Genomic DNA, 15,893 nt, shown 5'->3' with positions numbered 1-15,893 from the left:
GACTTCACTCACCTTCTTCAGGGCAGGACCCCTGCTCCTGACCATTTTGGGAATCAGAGGCCAGGGCTTCCTTGGCTGGAGGAGAGAGGGAGTAGTCTGTCCATCTGGCTGCCTCTGTGTGAAAACTCCCCACAGGTGTGGTTCCACCCGATGACTCTCCTCCAAGGGACTTGAGCAGCTCTCTGTGGGCCAGCTCCATGTCCTAGAAGGGTTGTAGGAAGTATCTGAGTTCCAGTGCTAAGGTTCAGAGGGTGTGGTAGGGTAGGCAGGGTAGCCTAGGACTCCAGTTGAAGATATATATATATATATATATATATATATATATATATATATATATATATATATATGCTTCCTGAGTTGGGATGCAGCTTAATGGTTTATCTAGCATGTGGGAGGCCCGAGTCTGAGAGAGAGAGAGAGAGAGAGAGAGAGAGAGAGAGAGAGAGAGAGAGAAGAGTGTGTGTGTGTGTAACTGTCCTGGGTAGTGGAGGGAGGGCTCCCTGACTGAGACCATGTTCCTCACCTTCAGTCTGTGAAGCTTGATGGTGAGCTGCTCGATGGTATGGAAGATCACATCCACATCCCTGCGGACCAGGCTGGAACACTGACCCCCACGGACTCCCCTGTAGGGCTGAGGCTCTGTTGGCCATGCAGGGAGGCTGTGACACTGTGAGGGGCTTGGGGGTGTCCCAGTAGGCTCAGTGCTGGAGTCCAGAGGTCCTGCTGGCATGCTGACATAGAAACAGTTCCCTGCCCCAATGGCAAGAGAGAGAAATCAGACAAGCAGAGGCTCTCGAGTACTTCTCCCATGTCCCCAGTGTGCCCTGGGACAGAAAAGGCCAAGGGGACTTCTACAGACAACCTAGTGTATACAGGGCCATGTTGCCTACCAGACTCCCAGAGCCCCCTTTCTCTTAGATGGCAACTGTTCTCAGTTTGGCCACCAGCCAGGGGAAGATGCTCAGCGATGAGAATGAAGGGAGGAAGGGGCAAGGTTTCAGGCCCCTCTGGAAGGCAGCAGGCAACAGTACTTCAAGTACCTCAGTTCACACCTACTGATGCATGTTGACACTGCCCTACATGTCACCAACTCCTAGAAACATCACCTGATCAGGGGAGGTCAGAGATAGCCGGCAGCAATATGTAACGGGTCACTGGAAGTCCCACCATAGGAACATGGGGAGCCTGCAAAGCCATGCAAACTTTCCCCCACCATAGGGCTGGGAAGCAGTTGCTCAGGTTAAGTACACTAGAGTGAGGGTGCTGGCCAGACTTCCTGAGCATAGGCTGCTTAAGCTCTGAATTGGCTTCTACAGGTCCCAGTGAGTGGTGTCTTAAAGCTGGAGGTACAGGGGTTGGGGATTTAGCTCAGTGGTAGAGCGCTTGCCTAACGAGCACAAGGCCCTGGGTTCGGTCCCCAGCTCCGAAGAAAAGAAAAAAGCTGGAGGTACAGGTCTTCCTGTCTCCAGGGTAATGTGGTACTACTTCCTACCCATTGGGGTAATGTGGTACTACTTCCTACCCATCTCAGACAGCTCAGGGAACACACACAATGTTTTGGGTAATGGAACTCTGACAGCAAGGGCCCAATACTATCCCATTGGACCCCTGCTCCCGCCTGGCCTGGCCTTGGCTCCAAGGAGAAGTTGATTACCCGTAGCCTGTGCTCCGCCTTCCACTTCAGATAGCTCAGATTCTGACTGGCCACTGTCAGGGATAGCATTGCTGCCCGCCACCTTGGCTGCACCGACACCACCACCAGGGAGTAGAGAGACTGAGAGACAAGGCAAGGGAGAAAGAGGGAGACAAAGCATGAAGGGAGGGAGAAACAAGTGGACATGGCAGGGGAGAACAAAGTGAAGGAAGGAAAGCACAAAGTGAGTATAAGATCACACATGGCTCTGTCCTGGGAGCTGCAGAGAACTTTCCACCAAGTCACCTTGGAAGACTGGAAGCAGGTCAGTTCCCAGAAGCCCAAGAGAGGCAGCCTTTGGCCAACAGAACAGGGCAGCGTCACGAGGCACTGATAGCAGTCATTGCCAGGTAGCCCTCTCAGCCCTAGTGGCTCAGGCCTGGCTTCACTCTTCTGACCACTCCTCAGGCGAGCACTCCCTCTACCATAGCTTGTGCTGCAGGATCTGCTGCACCCTGCCCTTAGCCCTGCTGGTCTACTCAAACCTGGCTGGAGTAGCCACAGAGCTGCCCACAGTAGTACCTCCAACTTGGGGCATCCTCTCTACCGCTCTCTGCACTTGCTCCCAGACTATCCCTATTTCCGAAGGACCTCCCAGCTTTGCTTAAGCCCCTCTGTGCACAGCCCAAGTCTCTTGGGAAGAGTTACACTTTATTTTTTTAAAGATAATCAGTGAGGAATAGCAAAAAAACTTGTATTTGGGAAATTGATCTGTGCTTGGCTGAGGTAGGAAATGTCCTCTGTTACAGAAGGAAAACGAAGAATGCTTTGAAATTTGTCTAAGACACACAGACATTGAGTAGCAAGCCAGGCCTTTGAACCTTGCTTGTCTGACGTCAGATCAATACCATCTTCTCCCAAGTCCCAGTGCCAGTTGGCTCACATAGCATCCCAGAGGAAGATGTGCAACGTGTCTGCCTGGAACACACCTCTACTCCAGCAGAGGTCTCAACACGATGGACGCACAAACGTATTTACCTTTTCTCACAACCTTGTAACTTGCTGCTGGTTCTGTGCTTGCAGCCTCTGCAGCCGGATTCCTATCCAGCTCAGGAGAGTCCCAGACGCCAGAACTTCTGGTCCTTGGCGGCAGGTGTGCCAGAGAACTGACAGCAACATCCTCGCCCTCTGGCTGGCTGCCCTCTGGCCTCGCAAGTCGGGTGCTGTCACTTATGGTGGGAGCTCGCCCTGGGGACCCTGGGTCCCAGGGGTGAGAGGTGATGCTCACGACAGAAGGGGTGGGTGTGAGGTCATCCTCAGGCTCGCCAGCAGCCTGAGTCTTCACAGTGTGACCAGGCAGCAGGCTCCACAGGATCAGGTGACGCAAGTTCTCCACTGTAGGAAGACAGAGGTCTCCTTAGGGAAGGACTGCACAGAGGCTACTAAAGGAAGGCTCAGGGAGAAGAGGGGCATCATCGCTCCTGCACCAACAGTCTGCTGCAGTCTAAGGGTGGAGCTGGTGGGATCTGACTGACCAGCTGGCATTTCGGTTTTCCTCCAGCATATCTAATAAGAATCTCTGAGCAGGTAGAAGGTGAGATTCATACTGTCTATGCCACTGGGACACCAGGGCCAATGACTGTCTTTGAAGCACTCACCATCTTCCAGGGCAGCATCAGCAAGTCCCTCCATGAGCAGAGGGCCTGTGAGGGCCAGAAGGACAGGGTCCCTTGTCCTGATGCCTCTGTTTTCTCCATCCAGGGAGGGGGGAGCTCGAGGCAAGGTCCTCAATTCCTCTTCATCCTCTTCCTGCACAGGCTCCCCTTGTGTTATCAGCTGCTTGTCTTGAACTCTCTGCTCAGGCCCGGGGCCTGTTTTGAATGAGTGTTAGGGCATGGCGGAGGAGATGTAAGAGGTGAGCCCATGCCTGGCTGCAGACCCAGGACTTGGGAGCACTAGTTGATAAGCTCTATGGGAATTCATGAAGCACCTCATGAAGCAGACCCCTGACACACACTGGTATACGAAGACTTGTGCCTGGGGGTGGAACCTAAGGTCTTAGTGGAGGGACACAGGGAATAAAAATAAACTGGGAAATTAGCATTTGTTAGAAGGTGGTGAGTATTATGGGAAAAAAAGATAACCCAGGGTGTGAGCATTAGAAGTGCTGGTTATACTGTTAATTGACATAACAAAAATAACAGAGCAGCCACTGAACAAAGCTATGAAGGACCTGTGGGACTCAGAGGAAAACGGTCTAAGTGGAAGGAAGTGGAAGGAAACAGAAGAGTGACGTATGCAGGGAGCTATACATTTTTCTCCAAACTCAAGATCCTAATTTACCAAAACAAAACAAAAATAACAATAACAAAAACAAAAAAGCCCCAGACAACGTCAAAGGGAAGTTACCTGCCAACTGAGTTGCTACATCCCACCCCAGTAATCACATCTTAAGCCTGAACTCCTTGAGCACCCAATACTTCTTACTCTCTGACAGCAATCTCTGGCTGAAGCAGGCAGGGCCTTTTCTGCTAACCCTGTTACTACAGAGGCAGTGGAGTTGCTCAAGCTGTCAGTCTCTTCCCGACTCCCCTCTTCCAGTTCTCTTCTACTCATTTTATCACAGACCTCATACCTCTGGCCCTGATAGACACCTGTCACCTGATACCTCAATCTGACCCTATCTATAAGAAATGGACTATGCTGGTTTCCCACAAGATGGAGAGAGGCCTTACCTTCAGGTAGCTTCTTGGGTTCTCTTTCAGTGTGATATACTTCTGAGTCATTTATTTCTACCCTGAGGGAAGAAACCCATTGAAGGTTAGAGCAGACCACTTGGTGGCAATTCTAGCTTTGCCAGCCTGGTCAGGATGTCATGAGTCCCAGTCTGGCCCCTCCTATCTTTCACAGGCTATAAAGGAGCAGGGGGCTAGGCAAAGGTGCTGGGCCTCACCACCTGACTGGGCTGTGCAGGCTGGCAACGCAGAGGATAGACGCTGGCCTCGCTTTTCTAGCTGGAGTCTATACCTCAGCCCTACTTTAGAGGCAGTCTCCATTGTATCCAAGTGAGAGGTTGGGGAGGGCAAGGAGGACAGAAGGCAGGCAGCAGAGGCATGTTCCTCTATTTGCCAGAGCTACTGTTTCCTAATGGCATTTCCCTGAGGAGGCTGTCTACCCTAGGGAGGAAAGTCTGAGGAGAATCAGGAAACAGGCAGTGGTATGGGGGGCACTGCTGGGAGCTGGAGGGCTCAGCACCACACCTGCTGGAGGTGGAGCCCTGGTAGGCCGGCTCCTGGGATCCTGGTGGTGAGGGATGGATGGGGATTGGGGCAGCTCCAGGGTGCTTGGTGGCATTCTGCACGGCCTCTTCTAAGAGCTCCATCCATCTGTTGCTCGGCAGAAACACAGGACTAGTGATGAGAACATGGCCAGGCATACCTGTGTCCTCTGTGGACCCCACTGCCAAAAACCTTTCTGCATCCTGTCTCAAGAAACCTATTCTAGGCAGGTCTCCATCTCCATCAACGTTTCTTGCTGGCTGTTCCCCTGGGTTTATATGACTCATACCTACCAATTACTAGATATTAACACTTTGTTAAGCCTATACTAAGCTGTACTCTATATACCAATACATTAGTGTAATATATGCTAACATAGACTTTATATACTATGTACTAAGTTATATACTCTGTATACAGCTCCTCCTCAAATAACACCATACAGATGAAAATCCCACTGGGAAGAAACTGTCTGACTTAACCGGTCTCTGCCCACTATGTTGGGTCACCTCTGGCAGTCGATGTTGAGAACATGGGGTAGACAGACAGCCTGGGAAGAGACAGGGTCTGAGTCATACATGGACTTGGTATGCTTGTCCCAGGGTCTGGTTATGTCCTGGGGTGGTGGCCTCTGCTGCTCTGTGCCTATGTTGCTTCCTAGTTCTCTTCCCAGCCTTCCATCCAGGTACTGCTTTGGGCCCAGCCCCGGCCTCACTGCTCAAATCCTTCCACACACTCCTCTGGCTCCCAGGGGACTGAAGTTACATGGGACCCCACAACTTCTCACATATTCTTGTCTGATGACGTCAATGCAACCAGCTCATAGATCTGGGGAGGGCCCAGCTCGGAGGTGCAGATGATGAAGAAGGCTCGCTTGTCTGGGGAAAGAAAGGAAGGAAGCCAGAAAGTCTACACTGGGCACAGCAGACATAGTCCCTAACCTGAAGAAAACACCATGAGATAGAGCTGGGCCATTAGAATCAATTAGGACTTACCAACAAAAGATGTGGGCAATTTTGGGTTCCCGCAGGGACATCTGTCAGGGTCATTTTTTTTCTCTTGCTCTACTACTGAGGGCTGATGTGCACACAGTGCTTAGGGTTTAGCAAATCTTTTCATGTCTACCCCATCCTTCTGAACTGCTTGGGGAGGTCAGGTGTCATAGATGAGGGTGATCCCGGAGTGTGGGACCCTACCCTTTCTTGTCATATCACACTTTGCACTGTCATCTCAGATCCCTGGACTTGGCTCTGTGCTGTAGGTGTACTGAAGCTCTACTCTGTTTCAGGCACTCTGGCAACAGGACTTGTCCTGTTCCTTACGTCTATGCCAATTCCTCTTTGATATCCTCAGGCCTCACCAGTGTACCCATCAGTGTCCTTCAACCCCGCTTTAGCTTGTGGATCTCCTCTTAGTCCATTATCTACCCCTTAGCCTGCCCGTCCTGGACCAAAGCTTCCTGCTTAGACTGGGTCAAGACAGGAACACAGGAGGAAACACAGGAGGATATTAAGCCTTGTGAAGCCCCAGAATGGGCCTCTATCAGCCAGGCTTGCTGGCTCATCTCCTCATGAGTACCTGTAGCCACGGAGCGGATGAGCACAGCATTGAGCTTCAGCACAGGGCTGAACGTCTGCTTGCTGTCGGAGGAGCCCACGGCTGTCTTGCTGTGGCACTTTAGCAGCAGCCGCTCCTCTTGTCTCTGCAGCAGTACCACCAGGTCCTCAAGCAGAAGCACCTGGAGGTCTGGGAATTAAGACAACCCCTGAGCTCACTCACCCTCATCAGCACGAGGGGCCCAGAAGCTAGATGCCCGCGCCCAGGTCTCCGAGGAATACAGTAAGGCCAACTCTATATCCTCCCTGCCCACGCTGTGCTCTAGGAGCCCGATGTTGACATTCTAGTTGCATTGTGTGTGTCTCCTCCGCTTCCCACTACCCTGCCAGAGCAGCACACTTACCACAGGTCCCCTCCCATTTTCAGTCCTGGCACATACCCAGGGTCTTGTCTTTGCTGATCCTCCAGGTCAGAGGCCCCTCGTGGATCATCTTCCTTGTTGTAAGATCCAGGCTCTGTTAAGAAGACACCACCACTCCATTCACTCAACAAGTGTTTAAGAAACCACTGTGCATGGACATTAGGCTAAGGTGCTGGGAATGAGTGAGCAGGAAACGACTGTTACCTCTGAGCTCTTGCAAGGGACGGAGAGAAGTAAAAGGTGCTGTGAAGCCCTGTGTGTGTCCTGTGATGTTCTGGGGGATTTACCAATGGCTTTGACTTAGGTTTCCCACTTGGCCCACTGCATCATCTAAGCTCCCAAGGAGATGTGCTGCCTTTCCTGACTCCCTCTTCAGCTTCAGTCCCTCTATATGATCTCCACCTTTACTTCATTCTCAGTTCTGTTTTTTTCCAAAGTCAGAGTTCTCCACCATCTAGCGTTTACTTAGTGAGGCTGTCTGTTCTTGTCCATCTAGGGATGGTGACAGTAATAGGGTGTGTCTCCCAGGGCATGGTGACAAGCCATCTTTCTCACCTCTAAGACTCACTGGGCCCTGACTTGAGTTCTGTTCCTAAGGGGACACAAGAAGGATGCATGTGGGGCTTCAGTGCTGCAGTCTCCACCTCCTACCTTGAACTCTGCTGCCAAGGGGTTGCTGGCCCGCTCTAGGGCAGTGGCATCCAGGCGTTTCTGGTACCCCTCTAGCCGGTGGCGGTTCTCTGTCTGCTTTACTGCTTCATTCACAAACTTGAGAATCTCCCGGCACTGGTCCCGGGCACGGCAGAGCTTCTCATGCTCAGAGGTGCCACCTGCCAAATAGAGGGATGTGTGTGGTTGGCGCCTCTGCAACGCAAAGTGCACCCTCTACTGTTATTCTGGTTTAGCAAATCTGCTTATTTACTGTTACAGTGTGTGCGTGTGGACGCATGCCACAGTGTGTGTGTGTGTGTGGAGGTCAGAGGACAACCTGGTTCTCCCTTTCCACTCTACTCATCTTGCTAGTCCCCTGGATGTGACACTTGAACACTGCAGAGGCATCTAGCAGAGGTATGAATGAATGCTAACACTCAGCAAAGCCCTCGGAGGAACTCAATTTACCCAGATGGGCCAGCCTGTGGGTCTATACTTCCTGATTTGTATAAAGCCCCACAAGCCAGCAGTGGCCTTGTAGCATTTTGTGTTTCTAAATCACATTTACAATCATTCTGAGACTCACTGTACCAGGATGAGGAAGAAGACACTGAAGATCACAAAACTGTGACAAAGTAAGGAACTTTGCTGCCGCAAGGCACAGACCCCCACCCTGCCCTGCCCTACCCTCTGTGTGCTTGATGATGTTCTCTAGCAGCAGTGGGTACTTGGTGAGCCGTTGCATTTCAGAGACGATGAGGTCTCGGAGCTGCAGACGCCGGCACTGAGGGTGGCTCTCAGCCTCCTGAAGAGCAAGAAGCAGACAGAGGAAGAAGTGCTACCGTGGTTGGGAGCTGCCTTCAGGGCTCAGGGTTAAGATGGCTGTGAAAATGCCACATGGGCCCTAACCCTAGATGGGCCCCCTAGAAATAGTGGCAGTTTTTTCTTCAACATTTAGGGAGGGGTTGACGTGCTAGGAAGAGATGGTCAAAACAGAAGGGCAGTTTCATTCCAATTCTAGAGAACAGTACACACTAGCTCTATAGGCAAGACAGACCTTTTGCCTGCAATGCTGAGTAATTGTCAACCAAAGGCACCTCTGCCCTGGAGGTAACAATTTACAGTATGTGGTGTTGGGTAATGTAGGTGGGTGGGGGCACAGCTAGGTGCTATCTATCCTCAGTAGAGAAGAGATGAGGCTAGGGTCCAGAAGAGGAGGTTAGATCTTTGGTGAGCATGACAGAGATGAGGGAGGGTCAAGACACGCCCAGGATACCTGCATGAAGAGCTGGAACCGACTCTCCTTACGTTGCTTAGTCCTGATTAGCTCTAGGGCTACTGACTGATAGGAACAGAATTGTGCAGCTACTTGCTGGAGTTCTTCTCGGGCAGGACCATCAAACTGAAGAGGCAGAATGGATATGGTCTGGGTGTCACACTCCTGTGAGGGAGCAGCAGCCCCTCCCTTTAACTACCCCCTCCCCTGTGAAATTCCTTAGTCTTGGGGTAGGTAAAGAGAGCTCACTTCCTCCAGTTTCCTCATTGCCATACCCGAGCCAGCATGAGGTCACTGATGTCTCTGATAATGGGGCCCTCCTCCCGGAGCTTCTTCATGGCCTCACACCAGGAATCTGTGGAAAGAGGAATGCAAGGGTTGAGCGACACTGCTAGATACTTTATTACTAGGAGGAAAGGCATTTTTGACAGAAGTTCATGGAAGAGTCTGGAAACCTTTATTTTGGGGGTTCTGGAGGATTAGTTTCAGGCTATCCATCAGCTTCTCCCAGCAGGAATAGCAGGGTATGCTGGCTAGTCTTATGCCAACCAAACATACAAACTAGAGTCATCTGAAAGAGGGAGTCTTAATTGAGAAAATGCCTCCATAAGATCTGGCTATAGGACATCTTCTTATTAGTGACTGACAGGGAAGGGCCCAGCTCACTGTGGGAAGTTCCATCCCTGGACTGGTGGTTCTGGGTTCTATAAGAAAGCAGGCTGAGCAAGCCATGGGGAGCAAGTCAGTCACAGCAGCCCTCTACAGTCTCTGCATCAACTCCTCCTGCCTCCAGGTTCGAAGATGAACAGTTTTATAGAAGAGTAAGACAAATCCTTTCCTCTGAAACTTGCTTTAGATCATAGTGTTTCACCACAGCGGTAGAAACCCTATTTACTCAGGGGGATCTAGGTAGGGATGGGGCAGGTTCAAACTAAAACACAGTCAAAGGTGGCATAAGGAGTCTGGAGAGAGGCAGGCTCCTTACTGTGAATCTCTATGAGCTCAGGCAGGTTAGGGAAGAGCCGCGCTAGCTCTTCCCGAGGCATTAGGTTCTCCTTTCTCATGCGCTGGTAGAAGATGAGGTCCAGGACTCGGAGTGTGCGCAGGTGAGATGCTTCTGTCACAAAAAGCTCTGAGCAGGGGTTGTGACAGGGAGAGGCAGGGGAAAAAGTAAATCAGCAAGTGTCTAGAGTCACTATCTGGTCCCCACACCACACTACTTTTCGAAGAAGTAGAGTGTTGTTTTTCTACCCCCAGGCTAAGGTCAGAATGAGGTGACCTTGGGAAATCTCTACTACCCCCACCCCCACCCCCACAAGCATGAGAGGAGATGAGGGGAACAAGGCAGGTTCTCACCATTGATGACCTCTTGCCGGTCAATTTCCCTCTGGGTCAGGTTGGCCACCACATCCTTGCCTACTGTATGCTGCCAGTTTTGGACCTCTGGCTCTGGCTCCAGGTCAGACAATTGGCCCAGATCATCCTCCAGGAGGTGGGGAAGGATGACATCTGTACAGAACCCCAGATTGGGGGACTCAATGCTCCTGTGGAAAACGGAGAGCTTAGCTTCACTTGTAGGTAACTTACACTCAAGATTGTCCATCACTTTCCTACCCAACCCTAGCCAGCCCTAGGTATGGGAAGGGGGCAGAACACAGATGTGCCAGAGGTACCAAACAGAGGCACTACAGTGCTCATCACTCACCTGCGGCCCATTTTGGGGGTGAAGGGAGGGGTTGGGTTCTCAAGAGACCTGAGGAGAAAATGCCAACTCTTAATACATAGTCACCACACTGAATAGCAGTGGGTGTGGCCACTGGACGCTACGCACCTGGTGGAGAGGCTGGAGGCAGAGGACGAGGCTGACTGGTGAAGGCGGGCAGCCTCTGCAGCAGCATCCATGTCAACGTCACTTCGAGACCGGGGCACGTTCTCTGCTTTCCGGGATCGCTTCATCTCTTCCCGGCCCTTGAGGCTCTCAGAGCGGCCCAGTCGAATCTCTGAGCGCGAACTGTCAGGGAGGGACAGGAAACTCTGAAATCTGACTTGTGGCTAGCTTTTACCTGTTACCCCACTTGAAGGGCACCTCAATACCAGGAGTTTAAACATGAGGGTCCAGAAGCCAGACAACAACAAGCCATTCTGGCTGCTCTATAGACCCTTTGTTCTCCCCAGTGAGCTATTGGATAGTTTCCCCTCTTTACCTCGAGCTATCAGAAAGGTGAAGACAGAGAATCAGCTTTGTGGTGTGTCCAGATGTCTAAGACACCATGCCATGATCCTTTTAGAAGACCCGTGGATAACACAGGCCTTCATCAGGAACTACAAGGTTCATCCAACCTCTCTGCTCTGGAGGCCATCCCATGGCTAGAACACCTTGCCTGTTCTGGACCAGCTACTCTCTTCTCTGACTCTGAGGTGGATCCTTTCTTGACAAGATCCTCTTTGAGGGTGGTATAGTTACAGATCCCATACCTTGCTCTACAATTTCCAGGCTGTCAGAAGACGCTATCTGTTGTACTATTCTCACCCTCTAGCTGTGATGTAGATTTCTTCTCTTCCTAAGCTGCAATTTCCATACCAGGGAAGAATGGCTGGGAAGGACGCTTCCAGGGCCTGGTTACAGACAGGCAGGGGTTCAACCCTGGCTGTCCCTGGGGCTTGGTGAGAAGCTGACAGCTGAGAACTGCTTTCTGTTGAGTCCTGCAGTGCATCAGTCTCAACACAGCTGGCACCTCTGACCCTTAGATGCCCCTGGATGCCGTCAGGCCCGGCTGGGCTGGCCCTTTGTGGACATTATTACCATTATTACTAAGCTATATCCTGTTCTGTGTCTGGAAACATAGAGGGCCTTGAGATGTCTGGAGAGCTCTCAATGCTGAAGCTGGCTACAGAAGCGGAGAGCCCAGTACCTTGAATCTTCATTTATATTCTCTAAACAGCCAGAGGTTCAACAGGGAGCTCATCTCCCAAGGGCTTGAATTTGTCCTCAGGGTTTGCAAACATTTTGACAACCGATGCCCCACTGAACTTACCCCTCAGAAATCTACAGGAACAATTCCAACCCAGGTCAACTGCACTGTTTGTGTGTCCTCAGCCAGCAATGCAAACCTCTTTCAGTAGGGCTAGCGGGGCTGCAAAGCTTTGTACCTTCCTGGAAGAACCCTGGGGCACTCACTACCTGCTGAGCCTCTAAACTATTCTCCCAAGATTGCCAAGGAGTTTACAATAAAATCCAAAGGCTTCTGCTTACAATAGTTTTAGGATTTTGGTGACTGCCTTAGGTAGAACAAATTTATCCAACAAGGCAAAGGGTACAAGTCTGTAAGTGGATTCAAATATTTTCTCAAGGTATTGACAATCTCTCCAAAACTTAAAATATATGACATATTTAAATTATCACACCTGTCACAGCAAATTAAATGATTCATGTCTAATTTACCTAAAATATTAGGTAATTGAAACCAACAGTACAACTCTTAATCTTTGTCAAATTCTTGGGGGCTGGAGAGATGGCTCAGCTATTACGAGTTCTGACTGCTGGGGTTGGGGATTTAGCTCAGTGGTAGAGCGTTTGCCTAGGAAGCGCAAGGCCCTGGGTTCGGTCCTCAGCTCCGGAAAAAAAAAAAAGAACCAAAACAAACAAACAAACAAACAAACAAAAAAAAAACCCCACGAGTTCTGACTGCTCTTCCAGAGGTCCTGAGTTGAATTCCCAGCAACCACATGGTGGCTCACAGCCACCTATATTGGGATCCCATTCCCTCTTCTGGTATGTAGGTTTTTATGCAGATATAGCACTCATATATATAAAATAAACAAATAAAATCATAATCTCTGTCAAATCCTTTGACATGCACTAAGTTTATGAAGGCCTAATATAAAACAGAAAGAAGAACGTCTCACTTAGTTTTGACAGTTATTTCAAAGGCAGAATGGTTAGAATATCTACACTGCTACCTGCAGACTTGCCTCTGCCAACTGCTATTTCCTCAGTGGCTTTCAGACTTGATTCTATAATAGGATTATCTTCACATACAAAGGCTGCAGTACGGTACCTCAAGGATGATTAGGAGTCTATACGGATATTTCTGACTACAGGAAATCTTTATTTAAAGCTGGCTATAGCCAGGACTCGACTGTTATTATGCCAGTCAGGAGCATATAAATCTTACAGTGTGTGTTAAAACCAGACAGACATCCTGTTTAGCACTGATACCTGATGGAGATGTAGAAAATAAGGCAGCACAATCCTCACCCTGTCTCACCTTTTCTGAGACAGGGTCTTACTTTGTAGGCTAGGCTGGCACTGAGCGCTCAGTGCTAAGATTACAGACAGGTGTCACCACATCTGCCTTTTTTTCCCCCTAAGGGAAGAACAATCTGTCTTGAGCCAACTGACACTGTGGTCTGCTGAAATAGATGACTTATTCCCAGCCACTTGGTTGTCTTTGAAAGTGTCTGCAGAAACCACTTTCTAAGCATTTCTACAATTTATTATTATTTTCAGAGACAAGATCTCTATCTGTAGACCAGGCTGGCCTAGAACTCACAGAGTTCTACTTGTCTCTGCTTCCTTAGTGCTAGGATTAAAGGCCTGTCCATCACACTTACCCAGCTTAAGTTTTCTTTTTTAAAAAAATATTATTTATTTCATGTATATGAGTATATTGTAGCTGTCTTCAGACACACCAGAAGAGGACATAAGATCCCATTACAGATGGTTGTGAGCCACCATGTGGTTCCTGAGTCAGTGCTCTTAACCTCTGAGCCATCTCACCAGCCCAGCTTAAGTTTTCTTTTTAAAATATTTTATTTATTTATTATATATATGAGTACACTGTAGCTGTCTTCAGACACACCAGAAGAGGGCATCAGATCTCATTACAGATGGTTGTGAGCCACCATGTGGTTGCTGGGATTTGAACTCAGGACCTCGGGAAGAGCAGTCGGTGCCCTTAACCACTGAGCCATCTCTCCAGCCCCAGCTTAAGTTTTCTTAAGAGGAAAAGACTTAGTTGACTTCCCTCTGTTCTCTCTAAAGTCCCTTATCCACATCACCCAGTGCTTTCTGATTAGTTGTTAGGTCGTACAATCTAACTCTACTCTGGGAAGGAATTACTTGGTAGTTACAGGATCAACCTCAAGGCTGTCTCCATGGTCTTCCACTGATCTCATCCCAACACTGTCATGGTTTCTGCAGCTACTCAGGGTGGGCAGGCCCTATGGTGGGACCTCACAGTCTAGTGGAGAGGAGCAAGGCAGCTGGGATTATCCCTGATGAAGCCTGCCCATGCCCCATGTCTTGGGCAGCTGGTGGGCCCCATCCAGCTACAGCTACCTGTCACTCTCCAGCAGGTCCTCAGGAAAGCTTCCTGTTGAGAGTCGTTGTGTCCCCGGCTCTGGGACATCATACTGATGGCTGTTCTCAAAGTGCTGAATGATGTTCCTCACATTGCCTGGCTTAACTGCAGGCAAAAAGAAAATGAAGGGTACTATGCTTTCTGTTCCAAGGCCCTTACTCCCCTGTAGCCCAGAAGACAGAGCAATGAACAAGCACAGATGAGAACAGCATGGGACCAGAAGACAGGCACATGACCTAGTCCTCACTCTTCTCTGATTGCGCTGCGTGGTCCTAGGCGGACACTCTTCCTTTCTTAAGTATCCTTTTTTCTCATGTACAAAACAAGAGTGTTTGGAACTTTTACATTCTACTTGAAAAAAAAAAAAACAGCCACTAACTTTTCTTAAGTCACATGGCAGGTTAAAAGAAGAAGAAGAAGAAAAAAAAAGAAAGCCAGGAAGACCAAACCATATCTACACGGAATCTGTCCATATTGCAAACCTTAGGTCCTTTTCAAATTTCTATCACTTTCAGAACTCACCTCCCAATCTCCACCCACAACTCTCCACCCCATTCCTTTCGCCAGCTTTGAACTCCACTACTAAAGAACTGGTGAGAGGTGATCTCTTAGAACAGAGTGACACACTACTCTCTGGTATTTAAACTCTAGCTCTTGCCCCAAGCTAGTCTTAAGGAACTAGTCTTGTTTCAATAACAGCAAGAGATAGATAGGGAGGAGAAACCTAGACATAATACTTAAGAACCCCACAAAGTGGGCCTCAGACCCAAGCCCAGTTTCTGGGAGCCAGAGGGGAAATGAGGAGCTCATCTTTAAGTCAGAACTGAGGTTAGAGCAGGGCTTAGGTAGAGGGCAGAGGAGGCAGCAGAGGCACCCAGGGACCTGATGTTAATAACAAGACAGGCCTCCTGGTCGCAAAAATCTGACTTTCACAGGAAAACTTCCAAGCCCGAGAGAAGGAAAAGCATTTACCTTTCTCTCCATGTCTACAACTCTATCCTTGAGACAGATGGTCAGGGTGCACTTGTGTGAAGTAAGCGGCTGGGTGAGTGTTTATAGGGCTGTTACTGTCACTTGTGTTTGGAATTCAGGACCCTTCCTAGGCTGAATGTGCAGTTGGCTTGGAGATTACTATAGACTCGTGGTCTACTGTGCATCTACAATGGACTTGTCTGCATGGTTATGCAAGAATCCAGGAATATTCATTCTATAACTGACAGCAGGAGGCAGAGTCTACTATTGGGCTGCCAGAAAAACAGCTAGGTATGCCCTATATAGGGTGTGGCTGTGGCAAAAAGCAGATGTAGCCCTGAGATCTGGTATGGCTGGATAACTCAGAGTAACAAGGGGGAACAGAAAGGAGCAGACTTTTGATCCCTGCAGTTTCACTGTGGACTTTCCTCCCTGTTCTCTACTCTCTGACTGATGATGGAACTAAGTACAGGTGAGTTACGTGGGTCCGGGTGACAGCTCAGTGATGTGCTTGATGCACCAATGTGATGACCAGAGTTGGATCCTTCACACTCACATAAAAAACCAGGTGTGGTGACAAGCACCTAATTCCAGTCCCCAGGAAGATGGGGACAGCCAGCCTAACAGATTGGTGAGCCCCAGTTCCTAATAAGAGATTACCATAAAAAACAAGGTGGCTGTCTCATGAGGACTGACACTCAAGGTCGACCTTGACTTCTACAGTCCCACGACATATAGGTGA

At 49.6% G+C, this 15,893-nt stretch overlaps 1 protein-coding gene across 44 annotated transcripts in view; it reads right to left on the bottom strand.

The window, feature by feature from the left end:
* Positions 1–15,893, bottom strand: part of Arhgef11 (Rho guanine nucleotide exchange factor 11) — a 121,395-nt gene that overhangs the window by 2,071 nt on the left and 103,431 nt on the right. For 37 of the 44 annotated variants that reach the window (NM_023982.3, XM_087634710.1, XM_087634725.1 and 34 more), the window contains 19 exon segments: positions 13–202; positions 524–750; positions 1,655–1,774; positions 2,672–3,028; positions 3,292–3,504; positions 4,369–4,430; positions 4,894–5,019; positions 5,699–5,789; positions 6,490–6,657; positions 6,908–6,983; positions 7,541–7,719; positions 8,228–8,345; positions 8,817–8,942; positions 9,092–9,171; positions 9,802–9,948; positions 10,173–10,360; positions 10,522–10,569; positions 10,648–10,827; positions 14,158–14,284. In NM_023982.3, coding sequence (NP_076472.2) covers positions 13–202; positions 524–750; positions 1,655–1,774; positions 2,672–3,028; positions 3,292–3,504; positions 4,369–4,430; positions 4,894–5,019; positions 5,699–5,789; positions 6,490–6,657; positions 6,908–6,983; positions 7,541–7,719; positions 8,228–8,345; positions 8,817–8,942; positions 9,092–9,171; positions 9,802–9,948; positions 10,173–10,360; positions 10,522–10,569; positions 10,648–10,827; positions 14,158–14,284 — 2,823 coding nt within the window. 44 annotated transcript variants of the gene reach the window in all.

This window comes from Rattus norvegicus, chromosome 2, assembly GCF_021556685.1.
Source record: "Rattus norvegicus strain SHRSP/BbbUtx chromosome 2, alternate assembly SHRSP_T2T, whole genome shotgun sequence".
In the NCBI taxonomy this organism is placed as follows: domain Eukaryota; kingdom Metazoa; phylum Chordata; class Mammalia; order Rodentia; family Muridae; genus Rattus; species Rattus norvegicus.
The sequence above is the reverse complement of the archived record's forward strand: the minus strand, read 5'-3'. Positions and strand labels throughout refer to the sequence as shown.